This window comes from Copadichromis virginalis, linkage group LG19 (assembly GCF_057382275.1).
Source record: "Copadichromis virginalis isolate Kocher_CV1m ecotype Utaka linkage group LG19, C_Virginalis_male_GT1.1, whole genome shotgun sequence".
Classification (NCBI taxonomy): domain Eukaryota; kingdom Metazoa; phylum Chordata; class Actinopteri; order Cichliformes; family Cichlidae; genus Copadichromis; species Copadichromis virginalis.
Genome location: NC_140636.1, coordinates 35,376,244 through 35,396,912, shown reverse-complemented (window position 1 = coordinate 35,396,912; position 20,669 = coordinate 35,376,244). Strand labels below are relative to the sequence as shown.

The 20,669-nt window shown below is 42.9% G+C and overlaps 1 protein-coding gene across 2 annotated transcripts; it reads left to right on the top strand.

Moving 5' to 3' along the window:
- Positions 1-7,750: 7,750 nt before the first annotated feature.
- Positions 7,751-20,375, top strand: bmf1 (BCL2 modifying factor 1). Of its 2 annotated transcripts, XM_085441707.1 has the most exons (5): positions 7,751-7,903; positions 9,781-9,978; positions 10,611-10,813; positions 15,408-15,494; positions 16,301-20,375. In XM_085441707.1, the coding sequence occupies exons 2-5, from the start codon at positions 9,807-9,809 to the stop codon at positions 16,415-16,417; spliced, it is 579 nt and encodes a 192-aa protein (XP_085297833.1). In that variant the 5' UTR covers positions 7,751-7,903; positions 9,781-9,806; the 3' UTR covers positions 16,418-20,375. The 2 variants fall into 2 exon arrangements, with proteins under 2 accessions (XP_085297833.1, XP_085297832.1); XM_085441706.1 differs by lacking the exon at positions 15,408-15,494 and having other exon boundaries at positions 7,752-7,903.
- Positions 20,376-20,669: the final 294 nt, after the last annotated feature.

The window sequence follows — 20,669 nt, the reverse complement described above, 5'->3', positions numbered from 1 at the left end:
CTTCACCTTCACAATTTTTGAAAGCGGCCGGGTTCAAGCACAAAACTACCCCACTCCTCCTCTCCACACCTGCTACATTATTCAATGTGTCTTCACCTGAGAGGACCTGTGAGGGGTTGTAGACTGACAGAAAATAGACTTTGGTTTCTAACAGTGGCGCTGCCTACCAGAACAGAAAAACACAGCTCATACATGGGTAAACACATGTAAGGACATAGGCAGTAAATTGTATATCCTATATACTTTGATTATGTTAAAATACCTGCAAAAACAATCACAATTCATTGTATTTAATTTTGCCTTTGACGATACTTAGATAAACAATTAAAGCAGTAAGAGTGAATTACACCATAAAAAAGCAAAGCTCAGCTCAGTTTAAAATGGTATTTTAAAAATCGATCAAATGAAACAAATAGTATACAGCTAACGCTGTCAAAGTGACTAAGCTTAAGAGTCCAGCTCTTGGATGTGAGGGGGTACGGTGTTCCAAAGTTTGGATACAGTTAAGAGAAAACCCTTGCACCCATAGTTCTCAGATTAATGGGAGGTACAGTAAGCAGACATGCTGATGAAGACCACAGGGAGAAGGAGGGAGTGTGAGTCTGGAGAAGATCAGGGAGATTTGCAGTGCAGAGACTATGTCAAGCTTTAAATGTTAATGGCAATATGCAATATAAATGGTTATTCTCATAGGAAATTTACACATTCATATAAATATAAATGCATGTGTGTGTGTGTGTGTGTGTGTGTGTGTGTGTGTGTGTGTGTGTGTGTGTGTGTGTGTGTGTGTCCAAGGATTATTTATGCTAAGTTTGTTTACTAAGTCGCAGCATGGTCATGTGTCTTTTTTACGAGTTTTCAAAATCCAAAGTATTCTTAAGCAAAGACGTTTTAAGGTTTGTCTTAGGTCAGTTTTATATATTTAACATTATTTATATGTTTTACCGCTTCCAAGGCCAGTGTTATAACTGAGAAATTACCTAATGTGTAATACATGTCTAATTAAAATGTAATTATTCCTGAATATTGGTCGAGAATAAGATTCTTAACCAAAACTTATAAGCCAGTAGCAATAACAGACAACTTATAAGCTCAGATGTTTATGGCCACAAGAGACAACTAGTTGACTTGGAGATTTAAGGGAATGTTTCTCAAAATCAAAAACTATTCCCATTTTGTGCATGCAGCCAAAGAGGTGACATGTTTTAGCTTATCCTTATACTACTACTACTTTGGATGGATGTTCATTTAGGTAGTTTCTTGTGTTAAAGTGACATAGTTCATGTATTTATAAACAATAATTATCATAATTACGTTTTCTCTATTGTAATTACATAAAAGGTTTCACAGATTTTGATTTTAGTAAGTATATGTACAAATATTTTCTGCACTTCTGTTAATCAGATATATGTTAGATATATGGAATTTAGTGATTTGATTTGCTACATGTAATTTTTATATTACATGTTAGATGTCATATTTTGAACAATATGAACATGTAAAATGAAGACTATATTAAAATATATATTATAACATTAACCCTCGAGTGACCCTAGCGAAAAAAAGGGACCATTTTGGGTACGAAGGGCAAAGGATGGGTATAAATTTTAAGGGATGCTCAAGAGTTAAGTATTTTTTGCCTATTAAAAAACATTCAACTGAAGACTCATTTCACTCACTTATATAAAAACAAATTAAGGTGCAATATGGACATTATGAACCATGCTGGGCATCCTCTGCATCCCCTGCACACGGCCATAAACAACCAGAGGAGTCTGTTCAGTGAGAGGTTGCTTCTCCTAAAGTCAAGGACCAGCAGACTTAAAAAGTCCCACACGCCAACAAACTGTTTAACTCCTCGCTGGAGGGGAGAGGGAGGGGAAACGGGGACAAAGGAGGGGGGAACAAGTAAGCTGTAGCGCCTTTTCACTGTGCAATAGTTTTTGTTAATATCCAACAGTGTAATAGACTCACAATACTTGAAATGTGCCGTTCCCTTGTATTCTTATTCCTATTTATTCTATTTATCCCTTTTGTATTCTCTGTAGTTATATATGTGTATATGTGGTATATTTCTGCTCACATTCTGCAACTTCTGTCGGTGCTGTGCTACTGGAAACTGAATTTCCCGGAGGAACCCACCCGAGGGATGAATAAAGTTTCATCTAATCTAATGTAATCTACAGGGCAGTGCAGGGCTTTGTATCTACCACTCCGCTGTGATATAACGAGCGGTCACGGTCACGTGGCTTTCCGTTGCCCTGGAGATCCACCCATTTGTAGTTAGAGCAACAGAAGATGCCTGGGACAGTTCAGCCATAACTTTAAACTTCTCCTGCTCATACATGCTTGGAGCGATCTTGTCACACTGAAGTGGACACGCAACGGGATATCATAGCGTGGCTCAAGCACGTTCATCACAGTTTAAACCCCTTGTTTTGCACAATGGAATACGGCCTCCCGTCTGCAGCTAAACACCCCAATAGCTTTTGTAATAGCTTTAGCCCGGTCGGATTAGGCAGCAAAGGGCTGCTTAAACTCCTCTGCTCCTCCACTTGGACCGCTAGCGCTGGCCATAACTGACCACGCACACCATGCACATACTTTTAATTCTTTTTCGCATCTTCGGATCACGTGCGTACCGAACCGTGGAGTGGGATCGGTCTGGATTTTGGATCAACCGTGATCCGTTGCACCACTACTGAACATACATATACACGGTATAATCGGGGCGACCGTGGCTCAGGGGGTTGGGAATCGTATCTGTAACCGGAAGGTCGCCGGCTCGATCCCCTGGCTCTCTGTCCTGGTCGTTGTGTCCTTGGGCAAGACACTTTACCCTATTTGCCTACTGGTGTTGGCCAGAGGGGCCGATGGCGCGAAATGGCAGCCTGGCTTCTGTCAGTCTGCCCCAGGGCAGCTGTGGCTACAACCGTAGCTGCCTCCACCAGTGTGTGAATGTGAGAGTGAATGAATAGTGGCATTGTAAAGCGCTTTGGGTGCCTTGAAAAGCGCTATATAAATCCAATCCATTATTATTATTATTTTACTATTATTATTATTACTATTTGGAAATTACATTTTAAAATAGCCAGCAGCACAAAAACTACTTGTTGGCCTGTTTTGAGGAAATTCATATTGAGGTTTGAGTAAATATCAAGGAAATAAATGTAAAACAGTGTAAATCCAAGTCATGAATGATGTGTGTATATGTGTGCGCCTAATATTCCAGCTCCAGATGCTAATTCTATGATCTTGATCGTGTTGTCCAGATAAAATCTTCAGAGGAAAATCTGAAGAATACAAGTCATATTAAACAAACATGAAGGACTACAGGATGAGATTGCTGGGTGTCAAGGAGGCAATCCCTCTTTTGTTTTCAGGTCACCTCTGCCATTGGGTCATGGTCCTGTGCAAGTCTCATCTAACTGGCTTGTAGTCAGGATGTGGTTGCCATGGCACATGTCCAGTTGAAACAAATGAAATCCATCCTTCTTAGTTTCCAGGCAGGATTCACATGCGGAGCATGTTTTGCGAGATGCTCTGTGTGTGTGAGTGTGTGTGTTTGTGATGAATTGCGTGTGCACATTCATATAGAGAATGAGATATCAAGAGGGAGAATGGGCTTTTGAGGTTACAGAGGAAGTAGGGCATGTGATTGTGCAGCCACGTGCATGCTCGTGCGAGAAGGAGTACTACTGTAAGTGTGTGTGGGCGTGCACGCATCGCTCTTCAGAAACAGTTTTCTGATGTAACATGAACCGATGCCCGCCTTCTCTCTCCCAGGCATCTCGGGCGTTTGTGGGAACTTATTTCTGAACACTTGCTTCCACCAACCAAACAGGAGTCAATGACTATCACACCAAAGAGACAATAAGGGCCAAGAGCTGTAGGTGAGCACATCGCTACAGAGCCTTAATCCACATACTGATAGATGCGACTCAGTTAAGTCAACAAGGTCTCCAATTTAAAATGCATGTTTCTAGATGATGGCGAGAGTAGCAGTGAATACATCACTGCGAGTCACTATTTGTGCTTTAGATGCCCGCGTCTGTGTCCCACTGAGAGTTGGCCTATAGCTTCAATGATTGCTGCACTTCTACACTGCACACTAATGTTTATTAATGAATAACTTGGCTTTGTTTTCCAATGATATTTTAATGTCATCAATATGTACTTAGGTTTTTCATTAATAATTAACGCCAGATTCTTTCAAATACTAAACCATTTAAATGCAAGGTTATCTAATATACATGCCTATCTGTTTCTTTTCCCAGCTGACATGAGAATGTATTGTAGCGCTAGCTTTCATACAGCGTGTACAACAATGACCTGTACTTAACGGGATTCTATAGTAATTACAGGTGTTTTAAGTGTGTGTGTGGTGGTGGTGGGGTCGTCTTTGTTTGGCAAGAGTACAAAAGGAAGCAGCAAATAATGCTCATCTTTGAGCCTTTTGTTGCCGCTCATGCAAGAGGTGATCGAGTTTCCAATATCACTGTGCATGAGGAAACATATCCCCTTTTCATGCATACCCACCCCTTCGAAGAAACTGCAGGTGGGACAAAGGCCAACCTAGCAGTCTATCCAATTAACGCATAACAGAGGAGGCAGAGACCCGTGGCTTCTCACACAGCTCAGTGGTGGGACATGATCACAGCTGAATGACAGTGAGAGGGAGAAAGAGGAGTTGGGGTGGGGTGTGTTACGTGTGAGAGAATGCAGAGGGTCGGCCCCAGCTCCAGCTGTCCCAGGGTTCATTGATCAGTGATTGGAGACAGCTCTGCTGACAAGAGGGGGCAAATTACCAGTATCTGCCCTGCACTTGATAACAATATGCCTACTGGAGACAATTTAGCATAGACCTGGATACTGTATACGGATAATAGTATATAACAAATTCAAGTGTTTTCAGTCCCATCTGCCACGGATGTGTAATATCAAGCACCTAGCCATGCAGTCTGCCTTTAAAAACAATTGTGAAATTATGGGTTGTTCACTGAATTTGAATGTTAGGACGCCACCAACAGGTCGGTTCCAGGATCAACTTTAAGGCCTGATTTAGACTTCTTGGGGGAGTCTTTATAGAGCCTATACATTGCCTCACATCATTGTCAGGATTTGTGTGCATGGTGTATTATGTGTTAATTACTGTGTAATTGTGCCCCAGGGGTTTATATGCAATGCTGTCCAATAGAAACCGGGGTCATTGCTCTTTGTTGCTTTCAGTTTTATTCAGGGACAAACATATTTGTTAACTCCACTTCTTTGAACATTCCCTCGCATCCATTCCGATAGCTTCAGCATCGTAAGTTAAACATTTTTATGATGTATTTGGATTGCCAATTACTCTGTAATTTGTGCTTTTTCTGAGATGACCTGATTTAAAACCTCTGATAATGTGACAGTTTCAAGAGCTATCATACTGTCCCAGTTAAAGCATCTGTGAAAAGCCTCTGATTGTTGTTTTTGTGATAAAAAACAAAAGCGTGAGTATTCTCTGCAGGTGCCTAATTAAACTGATCAAGATGCAGTCCTCTTCCAGCTGAATCTAGGTCATTTCTACCGACACTGAACAAACACAGGCATAAAAACTTCTGAAATTATAGTCTGTAAATGTAACCTGTACTTTTGTTCAAACACTGTGGCGATCAGAAGTGGAAAACATAATAAATTACACTTGGGCAAAATGTTGACATGAAGCCCACCTTTTGTGGATTTATAGACCCACAATATAGTGTCACATTAACATAGAGGTACATAGACCACAGTTTTAAAGAATACACTTATCAGCAGCATCAACAAAAGCACAAATGACACGGTTTAGATGTCTTCAGCTGCGAGTGTGGTACACAGATCTCTCATAAAGCCTTTCATAGATGTTGACTTGTCTCTTACACTGTTATACAGTTTCACATCCATTACATATTGAAATCATTCTAAAAATGACTTCTTTACTGCAGAGTCTATGACAGGTCAGAGTGACCAGCAGAAATGAATATAATCAGTGTCTGACAAAATATTTAACTAGTCTACCTTGGTATATATTTCACTTTTAGCAAAAGTCTGGTTTCTCCACTAAAGTGTACTGCTCTCTAAGGTACAGGATGTGACCTGCCTTTTCAAGTAACTACTGAAACATAGATATCATACTATAGTGACTTGATGCTGTTCAGTATATTATTGTCCCAGTAAGAAACTGAGTCTGTGAATGTGAATACACCTACAGTACTGTGCAAAAGTTTTAAACCAAACCTCATTTCTTTATATTTTGCTTCCAATGAGCCAATAATTCTTGTAATTCTGCTTTTGCTCCAAGCCCTCCATCCTGGACCCCCCTCCACCTGCTCGGGCCTGGTGGTCTGCTGTTTTTGGGACTGTCTGGAGCCAGCCCTTAAGAGGGGGTACTGTCATGGTCCTGAGTCAGGGACCCAGTAATTTGTGGACAGTGTCTGAAAGTCAAGTACTTAAGAAAAAGGGGGAAAAATCTAGCAAAGACCTGACACAGGATCAGAGAGATGCATCTGGACCTTAAATGCATCTACTGTTTGCTAAAGCATCATCGGAAATGGCTTCAGTGGAGTGGTGTCTGTAAAGAAGCCATTCTTAGGGAAGGGAAATGGGGAGAAAAAGGCTGAGGTGTCCCAAATTACACAAGAACGAGACTGAAAATCAGCGATAACAGGTTTTGTGAGGTGAAAATCCAAATTTAAATCCCTATCAATAATGTACAGACGAGGTCAGGAGGTACAACGGTGAATATCTACAGCTGTCTGTAAAATACAGTGGAGGCTCTATCATGTTTTAAAGCCCCACTTCAGTCAATGATTTTGAATATCGCTGCCATCAGATTTCAAACCTGGCTTAATTTTTCAGTTTCCAAACACAATCTGAAACAGGATTGTGCAGTAAATGTATACCTTGGGTAGAAAAACACATCAGTCATGGCTTTGCTGAGCCTGGACCTCAACATCAGTGAACCAGTGTGGCATCATCTTGACAGAGAACAGAACAACAGGCAGACAGCATCCAAAGAAGAGCTCTGAATGTTCTTCAACAAGCCTGGAGAACTATTCCTGTAGACTACTTTACATAAAGAGAGTTCAGGCTGCGGTCAAGAATAAAGATGGTTACAGTCAAGCTTATTAGGATTACAGAACCTCTGTTCTATAATCATAATAAGCTGTGCTTCCACACATGTGTTTGCGTTGCAGTAGATCACTCTACCTATTTCTCATTTTCCTTGCAAAATATAAACAAATGAAAGACGTTTGCACAGTACTTACCATAGAGAAAAACACAGGATGCAGCATACTGTGATATATGCTTCGAGCTGTAATCAACTTTAATTGTGGGCTGAATTATTTCAGCAAATGTCAGGTAAATATATTAATATACAGCTGTCAGGGCAAAGAACGGCTGAAAAACACCACAAGATGACAGCGCTATCTGACCAGAGCAGCCAGATGATCAACAGTAGTAGCGAGAAAGCGGTCTCGTGCTCTGGGGAATTTCCCCTTCCACGTGTCTGATTACACGACCGAGAAGGCCGGGTAACAACAAAGTCGGCTATTGGTTGCAGCACCCATATGTAGCCGGCTCTTAAAGGGATATGCTTTCTTCGCTTGGAAGCAGTGCAAGTGTGCCGGAGGGAAAGCAAGCCTCTTTAAAGAGGGTTTGTTTACTAATTTTTCGCGCCACGCCCCGTTGGCGGAGTCAGCTGACATGCCTGCAAAGACATAGGCTGCTAGCGCTTTTCCTCGCAGAATGGAAGTAGTCGTGGAGGCGATAAGGACTAAAGTCGTTTGACTCAGCGGGATTCTGAACTCTTAGGCTTTTTTCTTTTGTTTTCTTTTTGTTTTCCGGTTATAGGACAGTCGTTACAGCGAAGCCGATCTGTGTGGTAAGTTCACGGGAGACACTTTTAAACGCTGTTAAATGTCCTCGTCCAGGGCACACTCTGTCCACCGGAGCGAGCTGATTACATCAGGTAACAAGCGCGTCCTTAAAAATAAGAACCGACAGCGCAACGTGCCGCTGCCTTCCATTCGCGTCTGCATTCATTCGCCCTATGTTACTGCACATAACCACCGGGCTTGTCTGCTCATAAACGCGGTTAAATGTGCTGCCTGTCATTCACCCAGCGCAGATTTGAATTACACCGGCTTTCCCGGTTTGCTCAGCCCGGCTTGGTGAATGGACTTCAGACCGCGGGGCGCCGAGTGCGTCCCCGGGTGCTCTGTTAAAACGCAGTAACGACTGTTTTCTTCCTATAATGAAATGAATCAGCGTATTACACATATGCCCACGCTTGTCTTTATTTCACGCCACTCAAGCTGTATTTTTGCATGTCTTTTCGGTCAAATGTCGGTTTAAAACGCGCTCTGCTTTATTTCTATATGTTATAAAAGTGTGGCCGAGCTTGAGCGTGAGAAGGCTTCATTTCTCGGTGTGAGTAATGTTACATAAAGCCGATACTGCGTGGTGGAAGGCTCTTAAAGCCGTTGGATTGAAACTGTGTCAATAACAGAGCTCCCTCGCCACCACCGCATCTTTCCCTCCTTCCCCTTTGTTAATTTGTCTGCAGCAGGGGGAGCTACTGTCTGACACAAACATGCAGCTCACTGCCTGGTCAGTAGAGCAGCACAGACAGCAAGCCTGTGTATCTGGAAGTTGAACCTAAGGTTTTCTCTCACACACACACACGCACACATGTTCTTTCGGTGTGTTTGTCAAAACAAAGCATTAAGTGGTTTTACACACAGGGTTTATTGTGAACGCACACAGTATATCGTGAGGTCTGGGCATGCTAGAGCCAGGCCAATCTGCTTATGCTGGGTGAAGAAATGAAAACTCCTTTCTCCGGGAGCTTGGCAGGCTGACAGACCAGGGAAGGGAGTGTGGCGTAGGATTATCCTCAAAGACTGTCATTACCCTTTTGCTGTGGATCCTAATTTGGAAGTGTGGTACTAGTCTAACCCCGTAATACAACTGCAGTGGTGACTTTGAGTTTTGCCAGTGAGGCCAACTTGAATTTCACCCGTATTTTGATGACTGTTTGACCCACTGTAGAGTTGAGTGCAGTCTAGTATTGACTCTGGAGAGTTTGCCAAGTGCTCCTTGAGATTCTTGCCACACTGCGGTAAATTGAGTATGATGAATCATAATGAGGCATTTTATTATTGGCATCAAATATCTGCTCTAATATCTATATAACTTTCATATTTATATACATACGGTGCAGCAGTACTGTTAAAATACCAACTATTAGCAAAGTTAGTAATTATGGGACTGTTATTGAAACCCCCATCCATGTGCTTAGCACAGACAAAAGATAATCTACCTCTTATTTAATCTAGGCAGCAAAGTCCTTTAAATGTATCTGTGGCTCAACTGACTTGCCTAACCACAGTGAATTATGTGGTTTCATCACTGAGTTGAGCAGAGCTATTTGTCTAAATAAGCACTGAGATCTTTGCCACAAATTAAGGCAGACCGTTTGCTCATTTTCTCTTCCCCAACTTATCCACTGTGGTTTTATTGATTTGAGGGCACTCATTATAGGCCAGACAGGTTGTCTATAATGATAATGAATGCTTTGGAGGAAGGAACGACTAATGAATGTGTCTGAGATCATCTCATCAGCTCTTAGTGTGGATTTCTCCAAGGTTGGATTCATTAGCGAAGGGAACTTGGGACGCCGTGCCCCGCTGGAAGATGAACTACACGTGTTCGGCTTTAACCTTTCCTTTGTTCTTTTCCTGTCACGTTACTTTTAAGGCTGCTCGTTTCAAAGCGCACCCCGTATGGACGATGAGGAGGACGATGTGTTTGAGCCAAAAGCCAACTGTTGGCGCACCACATTCAGGGAGATAAAGTGTGAACATCGAGGCACACAGACACCCGGTCCTGCCCTGGTACCAAACAACGGCATGCTGCCCTGTGGAGTCGCAGAGGAGCCCAGACCACTCTTCTACGGTGAGGCTGACAACATACCATATTTCAAAAGAGGGGAGGAAAAGGGAACACTGCCTTGTGCGTGATAACCGGTGTTATAAAACCGACGCACGAGAGCACAATGCGAGACTCACCGTGAGGGATGGTTAACAGCGTTACTGCGCTGATCTCACCTCTGGCGCCTCATAGTCGTCATCACATTCACTTTTATGGTCTGTATGCAGTGTACCCAGCTGCTTTGCTATTCAAAAGGCGCCAGACTGGCATTGTGACTGAAAGGATGTGACAGAAGTGCTCACCTGTGCAGCAACTCTTCAGAGAGCTGATTATCAGTGACAGCAATAACTCTGGTGCCATAAACAAGTAACCATTCCAGAGGAGCTCTATAACTACTAGTCATGTGGGTTTATTTTGTGAAACTATTAAAGGTCATTAAAAAAGACAAAGGAATAATCACAGCTGGGTAAACTGTGGATATATAGCTGAGCAACCTGTTTGCTGAAAGGCGCGTTCGGCAGTACTTCAGGAGACTGATGGATCTCCTTACCTGTGTGTAAAAGACTGGCACGCTCGGCGTCATTGCTGTATTGAGATTATTTTGCTGAGCACGTGTTGTTTACAAAATAATAAGCATGAGTCCTGACACTCGACAGGTAACGCAGGTTTTCGATTGCACTTCCCGGCACGCTTCGAGCTCGTCGGGGATCACAGAGCGAGTCGACAAGGAAGCACGGAGCAGCAAAACAGCATGGAGCGCCTGCCCCGCCAGCGACCCGCGGCTCGCAGCGTGGAGGCCTGCATTGGACAGAAACTCCAGCTCATAGGAGACCAGTTTCACTGGGAACGCCTGCAACTGGTGAGGAGGATGGATGCGTTCGGCTGATTGTGCAATACTGGGAGACAAACGGTGGTGCCGAATGGTAGTGAAACAAGCATGCTTTTAGTGCCTCACATTAAGTGTGGAGGGCAACCCGATTCTTTTGACAGTTTTCAAATTTGACTAAATTGCAGATTGCTCCCTGTGCCTGATAACAGGCAAATACACCTATATTGTTTTTTTTTTTTGTTGCTTTTGTCAAATAGTCTCTATGTGTCCTATCTGAGCCAGTGAGATGAGAGCAGTAAAGCCAGGAAGATACGCCAATGTTCTGTCAACAATATAAGAAACAAAAGACTCCATAAAGCGTAAAGTTAAATTTGCTGCCATCAAACTAGAGACGAAACTTGTGTCTGTGTGCGAATAAGCACCACAGGTTAAGTGTTTATAAAGTCGGAGCAGGGAAAAGTTAAGTCCACACATTAGCCACATCATCCACAAACCTTTTTTTTGCTCTTTTTAAATCAATATTTGGATCTCATTTTGATCTGACAGAGATTAATTGTGGGTCAAAAGTTTCTTCTCTATTACGGTGCTCGCTTTATATTTGTTTTGGAGAGGCTATACACATGCAGAACTTTACCCCAGTACCTAACCCCCACCCCCTCTGCCCCTCTTTTCCCTCAAGCCAAAGACATTTCAGAACGAGGACAGCCCTTCACCCCCCCCACACACTCCCACCCCACCCCCTTCCCCTGCCTCCTCTTCCTGTTTATTTCTCTCTCTTTTCCCCTGTTTCCTTAATGTGCTCTGAAGGCTGTTGGTGTGGAGGATGCCTGCACTCAAACAACACACGGTGGTCACAGCGACAGTGTCCACTGTATCGGCATATCACTGCTGTTTGGGTGTGCTGTAAAACCTGTGACATGCTTTTATTTCTTTGTCTTTAAATATGCACAAAATATGCACAGACCCCCCCCCCCCCCCCCCCCCCCCCTCCAGGGAGATTTCCTGCAAAGTGCAAGTACTTTTGTTGCACAGGTGGTTAACAGTCTTTACACACATATTTATTTCACACATTTATACACGCACACATGCACGCATGCTGATACATCCAGGAAAAAAAGCAGAAGTGGTAAAAGTAGGTAAACATGTTGTAACCCGAAGCTCCCCACGTGAGCCCAGAGGGGAACAGCTGTGGTTCCATGGAGTCTCAAGGCAGCCCCTTCCCTTTGCGAGGCGCAGCCACAGGAGACACACGCACACACACACCCAAAAAATACGTTTTCTCAGTCATAGGCAGACTGCGGAGGTGAGATCCATAATAATGATGGTTTAAGGATGTATACGGGGGGGGGGATGGAGAATGGAAATTGAATTTCACATGATCAAATAACAACTGTCCTAAGCTGTCTTAAAAACTCCCTGTGGGGAAATGGGATGACCCGTGCACATAAAAATATGTATACATTAGGGCTGCCACGATTAGTCGACTAGTCACGATTACGTCGACTATCAAAATCGTCGACGACTGATTTAATAGTCGACGCGTCGTTTGAAGCTTTGTAAGATCCCAAAAGACGCAAGAATAAGAAGCAGGATTTAAGAGTGTAATAACGGACTGAAACAGAAGATGGCAGCACTGCATGTACAAGGATGCCAGCTGCCGTTAAACCCCGAAGAAGAAGAAGCTGTGTCCCAGAATTCATAGCACAGCCCAGCTCAGTTTCCAACAATGGCGGCAGCTAGTTAGTTTTAATATTACTCTTATTATTCTTTCTGGGTCACAAAATAAACGTTTAACATATTTTCAGGCGAGAATGTAGCTGTGTAAACCTCAAATATCTGCTCAGTTTATCAGGACACCACATATTTTCAAAAGCGCTCCGACGTTTTCGGAGACGTCTGTTACCCACTAGCTCGATAGCTAGCCGGAGCTAGGTCACTAGCACCGTGAGAACACCGGACTCCCGGCAAATTGTTTTCAAACCCACCGCCGTCTTTCGCTACTCAGGTTAAACATGATATATGAGTCACTTAGATAAATTAAAAATGTTATTGTTTGACTTTTTTCAGTATTTTATTTGTTCCTGAGTAAATCGGTTTGGCTGAGATTAAAGTTTTTACACAGCTGAATAAACGTCAAGCAGACAGCTGATTATCAGAAGTGTGAGATGCTCCAGAATATACTCCGGTGTCCTGTTATATTTTAGATAGCAAGGAGTTTATTAAACTTCACCAAAACAATCTGCAGATTTCATTAAAATTGAATAAACTATCATCTTGTCTTTATTTTTAGTTAGCACCTTAAAAGCTTAAAGCTGTAAGCTAATGATAGTTATATAAGAGCAGATGCTGCTGGTGCAATAAGCTGTAGTTTTACGTCCAATGGATGATGATCTGATTAGTCGACTAATCGCATAAATAATCGGTGACTAGTCGACTATCAAAATAATCGTTTGTGGCAGCCCTAGTATACATGTGTGTGTATATATATATAATCTTTTTTTCTTTTTAAATTTAGACTCTAACCTATGAGACAGCTTCTGATTTTTCTCATGCACTTTATCAAGCAGATGTTATTTATACCGCCGCAGCATGACTCATGTATTGTGACACGGGCAGACACACACAGACGGTCAGACAGGAGGGTTGCTATGTGTGCGACCAGGATCTACTGACGCACATCGGAGGCAGGCCTGGGTCAAGAGATGAGGAAGTGGTTTGTGCTCACTTTGCTGGTTGAGTAAACAGCAGAGAGGACAGTCAGAGTGAAAACCATCCTGTAAAGTCATATCTTGAAGACACATATGCCTAGATAGTGAATATTTGATAAAGGCCAAAAAAAAAAAAGTTTTTATTTTCTTTTGTTCTCCGAGCATGGCTGTGCTTCTGCTACTGTGCTAAGTGTCTTCGTGGTTTGCTGTTATTGAGGGATGTTTTTACATGTTTTTACAACTCAAACACTTAAGTGTGGTTTTGGATGCGTGATTCCACTGAAGCCTCTGTAATTACTATTTCTGGTTCTGGTTGTGCAAGTTATTGTATTGTGCGTGCATGTGTACATGCTCATGCATGAATACACCCATACTTGTTTTTCTGCTTTCTGCTCTTTTGCCGTCTCTCACTTCTCAGTATCGCACGGTCTGGCAGTTAGCACAAAAAAAAAAAGAAAAACTCGCTGGATAATAGCGGTACTGTTTGCCAGGTCTCGTTCCTGTTGCTCCTGTCAGTAGGCGAGTTATTCAGCGCAGACACTTGTCCCAGAGCAATCTAAATGCCTTCGACTGCCATCGTTTTTGATGGATTTTGGTGCAACGTGGCTGCCGGTGCTCTCTCCATGGGAGCCCGTGGCCCCTGGCGAAAGGAGGGATTAGGTGGCGGAGGGAGTGCTGGCGGATGCTGACAGATAAATTGCTCCTCAGTCAGAAAGTGCTGGAGGGGACTCTAAGGTCCCCAGAGGGATGGCTGACATTAGCCGGGCCTGCCATTTGAGACACAGCAATAATGGCATTCACAATGGCAGGAAGACTGCTTCAGCCTGCGCAGGGCAAGGAGCAGAGTTGGGTTTCATCCCCATGTTTTTTTAAGGGAGACGACTCCTGGTGCTTTCGATAGGAGGTGTTGAAAGCAGGGTTGAATATCTCCTCCGTGTGCGCGCCTGCACGCTTACACGCAGCGGTTGTCGCTTTATCTCGTCACTGTTCCAGTGAGGGCACGGCACTCTCTCCTTTCAGCACTTGTGGAAGGGGAGGGAGGAAAGTGGTGCTGGGAGCAATGACAAATGGTATTTACTTTTCTTTCATTGTTCTCTGATTATTTGTGTTGACGGGAACGTCTGTTTGTGCTGTTGCCTATTAACTCATGCAACCGCTATGTTTGCATGATACTCGGCCCTTCTCCGCTCGCCGATATGAACAACGCGGGGATTCTCGCTGCAGAGGCTGGCCTGTTTGCTCAAGCGATAAGGCAGAGCTTGCGAGCAGCTGGCTTGACAGACAGCTTGCACTGATAAAGCACATCAGGCTGGTGTCAGCGTGACGACATAGGGAATCTGGCTCCACTCTGCTTCTCTATCGCTGGCTAAATTTAGAGCCTCATTTTGACAGTTGGTGTCGTGACTCATGACTAACTTGCAGCAGGCCTGCACACCTCCTTTTGTCACTCTTGCTGTTTTTTATTCTCTCACTTTCTTTGTGTCTAGCTTGATGGAATGGAGGGTGAAAGGTCACAGGGGGCATTCTGGTTTGGACTGTAAAGACGAATTCGCTTCTCATGGAACTTGACTCATTTTGAGATTTACGCTCTGACAGAAAAATCCTCTGTCGTTAAATATTGACATACAGTATTGATATAATTGCATACCTGCATCCCCCCCCCCCCGCCCCCCTTCCTTTCATGGCAGAGCCGGCCTTGTGTAACTTAATAAACTACAAGACTTCAAGCATGGCGGCTTCCAGCGATGCAACATTTTGTGCTTTCTAATAAATACCCCCTTTGTTTATTCGAAGTAGACATTACACTATTATTATATACTTATCAAAATATCTCCAGGGCAAAATTTAGACATGTCATAATGAAACAAACAGCTTCCTGGTTGTGTTTACCGTAGCGTTTTTACCTCTTTTTTCAGGTGAAAGCAAGTAGAATACAAACATGCTGGCTGGAAACTGCTGAAGCTTATGCAACACCCTGCAAAGTTCACCACAGTGTGATAACGGTATGGAAACCCAGAGGCTTATCACAGTGGCAGTTCTTGACTGTTAACTAGGTCAAGGTTTGGACACTAGTCGTGCAAATATGGCGTATCTAATCGCTGCCTTAGGATATTTTGGCTTTTCTAAACAGTAATACAATGTTATCAAGACAACGTAGTACACTTTCATGCATTGTTTTGAAAAAGTAATCTTAACCCCGCCCCCCAGTTGTTTTCAGTTTACGGCCCTCTTGGTCTGAAAATAGCCTCGGAACTATCAGGTGTAGCGGAGTCTGCCTTCCGTCCGGGGCATGAGATCTACTGTAGCCCTCTCGTGCAGACACGTGTGTTTTTCCACAGACTCCCTGCCTCTCATCAAGAGCCCTCTAATCCCATTTGGTGCAATTATCTTATCTCAGCTTCTCAATGGCAGAGATAGCATTATCCTCCTAATCGCACACAATCCAATTGGCTCGCAAACCTGAGAGAGTCTCCTCCTGAGCTGCTGGCTGCTAGTCTGTGCCAGGAAGATTAGAATAAAAAAAAGTGTGACCGTGCGATAAATGTGTTTATGGCTAGGAATGTCTGTAGGGAAAGCCCGGCTCGCGTAAAGGATCCTGCACACAAAGGGAATCCTCTCTGCTAAGCATCGCTGGGAAGCGGAGCGGAGTGCCCTGAAAATATCGGCGTCTCGTTACGTTTTATGCTCGCTGTGAATCGGCGTCGGTCGCCGACAACATAAACACGACGCGAACCCCAAATAATGGCTGCGTCTGGTGCTGTGTTTTGAGTTTCTAACTGTTGTGCGTTTTGTCTTGTTTTTGTTTCAGTATCACCGAAACCAAAGGAACCAGGGGCCGATGTGGTGGCGCCTGGCCGCGGCCATTCTCAGCCTTCTGTTTGATAGGGGGTTCATAGCCGGAGGAGGGGGTGGAGGACGGAGGTGAGGCGACCTTGTCCCCCGTTTTTCATTCATCTCTGTGAGGAACTGGACTCCTACTGGCACTGTCTAATCTAACACGGGTCTGTTTGGGGAGAAAACAATTGAGGTCACCGCGGGACGGAGACAACCAACTTTTATACCAGGTTGTGTTTTGGGGGTTTTTTGTTGTTTTTTTTGCCTTCAAAGAAGATGCCATGTTGCTCTGAGATTCCACTAATGGGCAATGTTCTTTCTTTTTTTTTGGCATACCTGTGGTGTAGTGGTTTTGTACAGTACATTGTTCTTGTTCACTTTAATGACCTCTCACAGAACCTGGGAATGCCTTATTCAGTGTCTTCTGCCAGAATGAGTATTGAGCAGTTTTGACAGGCAAGAGAAGATGGTTAGGAAGTGAAAGAAAACGCAGAGGAAGTTTCCCAGGTGACCAGTCAAGTCGATTTTTACTAACTTCCAAAGAGGCGACTTCTCAGAACAAAAGCATTTTGCACCTCACCTCAGTGGAACATTTATGTTTTCTTCATTTTTTTTTTTACTTTCAGTTTGTCTTTTGTCCCTCCTTGGTTTTCTTTGAACACGACCTCTTGGTATTGTTCAGAAATACTGGGAACACCGCGCGTGTGAAAGTGAGCGCACGGTGATATGTCATCTTAATATGCAAAGAGAGTCACGCGATACATGTCAGATGTTTGGGTCTGCTGACTCTCTGGGTGGAGTCTGCGCTTCTTAACGTCACCGTCTGGTCAAACAAGCCAGGTGACTGCATGCAAACTTGCCAGACATCAAAAAGGAAAACAAGGCATGTGCACTTGGACATCTTGTGTTGTTATTGTTAAAATCCTTTCACTTAACCTGGGTTTTTACTGGGTTTACTTGTCATTTTAGCCTTTTTCCTGCAACATATCGGGGGGCAAATGACATCTGACATGTAGCGCACGTCAACGTGCCGACTCTTGCACGCATGTAAACAACTATTAGAGGTCTTGCACTATATTAGAACACAAGTCAATCACGTTGTTGCAGATATCGTAACACCTAAACCAGCTGTTTTATTCATTTCACTTGACCCTTGTTCCCAGTATATTACTCTGATATTCCCTTTTGGGGGGTTTTTCCAATGTTTTTTTTTCATTTGATTGTTTTCAGACCTCCATGCCCTTGAAGTGGAGCTGTGGATCCACTGTTTTTGCACTATACCACCCTTCAAAAGATCCGAATGTTGACAAGCTAACCTCTGTCTCGTATGAAGGTTGATTTTTTTTGGTTTGTTTATTTGTTTTTTTCATTTACCACCTGTTTCCTTACCACCGCATTTCACATTTATCCATTCGCATTGTCTTGAGACGTGCCTCAGTGTTGAGGCCTGACTGAACACAATCTGGATGACACTTCTCGAAAGATCGCTCACGCAGTTTTTCAGACCACACTGAAGAGTTGGAGAGAGACACGTTGGCTCGGTTAAAAAGGTTTTGATTTTTTGTTTTGTTTTTTTCACGGCCCCGCTGTATCTTCAGAACATCGAAACAATATGCCGAACCCAGTGCGTAAAACAAAATCTCTCAGGCCACCTTTTATGGGGTATAAATATTGTCGTTGGTGCTGAGATCCAGATTTGGGATGTTTGAGCACATATAATCACCACTGACTCAGCAGACGGGCAGTCTCTGAAATGGACAAAAAACAGAAAAGAAAAAGTGAAAAAGACTGTAATTATTGTTGAAATATGAATATGTTTAAAGACACTGTCAAAGATGCTGTTTGTTGTTTTGTTTTACTCTTCTTTCATTGCTGAACCCAGGCCAACTTTTGGACCCAAGGAGCAGTACATATCAGGGGTCTGTAATTACATGCTCCTTACAATGTGTCAAGTTTATCACTGCATGACGATTAGGTTCTTTCTCTTTTTTGTTGTTGGGCTTTTTTTTGTTTTTTTCTCAAGATGTCTCAGGGACAGACTTTTGTGGGCTACTGGTAACCTTGAGAATCTGTTACATGGTTAGAAGAAGAGCTGTTCTCGCCGATTAATACGTGACGAAACCCCCTCGAGGTGTTGTCGCTTCTCCCATCTCCATTTTAACCTAGATCTCGGCCAACTTTCTCAGCACACGCTTCTTAAAGGTACCGTTCAACTGAGGAGTTTGAGGCTGACTTGCTGGCTGTGGTGGGGACGGAGCTACTGAGCGTAGTAGTCATAGGTGGTGCGAGGTGCACTGAATGTGGTTGTGGTTGTAGTTTCCTGCGGATCGTGAACGCTGAGCCAGTCCGTGTAGCTCCCCGTCTCACCATCAGCTCTTGACTTCCTCTTTGTGCTGCTCCTTCATTACATGGTTGTTGTTCATCGGTTCACTTTCTTTGTAATTTATTTTTCTTTCTTCTTCTTTTATTTATTTCAGTGTATTTGCCCATTTCTACTGTATACACCTGTGTGTGCAATTACTTCATTGTTTTCCTTTTTTCTATTTTGGTCTCCGGACTTGTATACGCTTCGGCTGTTTGGCTCTGTGGAGAGCAGGTTGGCGATCGTTACGCCGTCTTCACCTTTAGAACAACTACTGTAAACGTGTAGTTACGATTACTTTTTAAGTGGCGGCAGGTGTCACTGCTAAGCCAATCATCTAAACCGAGCAAACATAAGTACAGCTGCTGCTCTTCACAAAGAAGAAAACTACAGACTGCAGATGAGTGTTTGATACTCAAAATTCCACCTTCCAAAAATGACGCCTTCCCACACGACCTCTCCCTCATAACAAGTAACGGCAGACATGACATTAGACACAAAAAGGTTGCCTTCTTCCTCAAGTCACAGGGCGTCAGTTTACTCGTATGTGTTCAATTCTTTAATCTTAATCATTGTGTTGTAATCAGTATGCACTGGAAAGTACTTTGTATATGTAAATCCCTTAGGTTTCTTATCTGTTGAGTGTTGATGTATAGTATTTACTCTGATTTGTTCTCCTCAGTTGATCTCGCCACGTGTCAGGCGTGTTCAGTGCAGCGAGCAAGTAGGCTCGGGTGCGATGGCCCGGTTTGATTTATTGGAAAGGGAAACAAGCCACCGTGGTGCCCTGTATAGTTTTGTTAGAATGAGGTTCCCGAGCCTCAAACGACATACGTGAGCGCAGAAAATCCCAAGAGAGACAGTGAGAAAGAGACATGCGTATTTTATTGAAACCGTCAGTGTCTTGAATTTTGTAGTCCACTTTATATAAATTTGAAGTTTTTTTTTCCTTTGAGGAAAGTTTTGAATTTTTATAAGTAATAACATTTCTTCTTCGTGGTTTTTCTTAACGTTCTTTTTTTTAAATTGTATTTTCTTAAGAAAAGGGGTCTGCTTTTATAAGGACACTTCACGCTTGTAAAATGACTTTTAATACCAGTGTGATCCTTTTTGAAGTCAATGAGATCAAGAGCATTTTGGGTTTTTTGTTTGTTTTTTTTAAAGACAAATGAGCTTGCGACATTCCTTGCACATCTTACTGTCCTGTATACACAAAACCAAATGAATTCATGGTTGCGGTTGATTTTGCTCATGAGCTCGTAACCATGAAACTGTCCTTTCTTTTTACAGAACTGATAAAGTGTAAATGTATTTCTAAAAAAGATTTAAAAAACAAGACAAAAAAAGAAAGAAAGAAAAAACCCTGGAATATGCCTTTAACTGCTCAGTTTCAATGAAGTCTTGATTATCACACACTCTCTGTATACCAAGAAATGAGACCCAGCGAACATGTAGCATTTTTGTAACATTGATTGTGTGTTTTCGAGACTCTACTGTGCACTCATTTTTATGTTTATATACATTTTTTTTCTTTTTTTGGTTGTTGATATAATAATGGAAGTAAAGACAATTTGTTATGTAGTGCAATATGCTGTACATGCGGAGCTTTGCTCTACAAATCCTTTTTTTTCTTCTGGATTTCTTGTTGCTTATTGGTACTTTTTTCAATAAAATTTTATTGAAGGTGTCTACTCGAGTCACGTTTATGTTTGCAGGTCACCCGCAGCGTCGGAGGCTTAACATCCGCTTGTTTTAAAGGCGAATGTACGGTGGCCTGTGAGGTCAAACGTTCTGCAGCGTAAGAACAGAAAGCAAACCAAAAAAAGTACAAAACACAAAGGGAATCGAGAAAACAAAAGTGTTTTGGGGGAGACAATAAAGTGCAGCTGCAGAAGTGACAAGCTAACAGTAAACAGCTAATAGCAGGTACATTAGTTTTATACGAATCATGCGATTATAACATACATTGTTTTGCATGTTT

What these genes read in the sequence shown, in the direction of transcription:
- bmf1 (XM_085441707.1), top strand. Translation starts at nt 9,807, where the DNA reads ATGGACGATGAGGAGGACGATGTGTTTGAGCCAAAAGCCAACTGTTGG. An exon ending in GCCCAGACCACTCTTCTACG is followed by an intron (nt 9,979 to 10,610) that starts GTGAGGCTGACA and finishes GACACTCGACAG; the next exon opens with GTAACGCAGGTTTTCGATTG. An exon ending in ACTGGGAACGCCTGCAACTG is followed by an intron (nt 10,814 to 15,407) that starts GTGAGGAGGATG and finishes CTCTTTTTTCAG; the next exon opens with GTGAAAGCAAGTAGAATACA.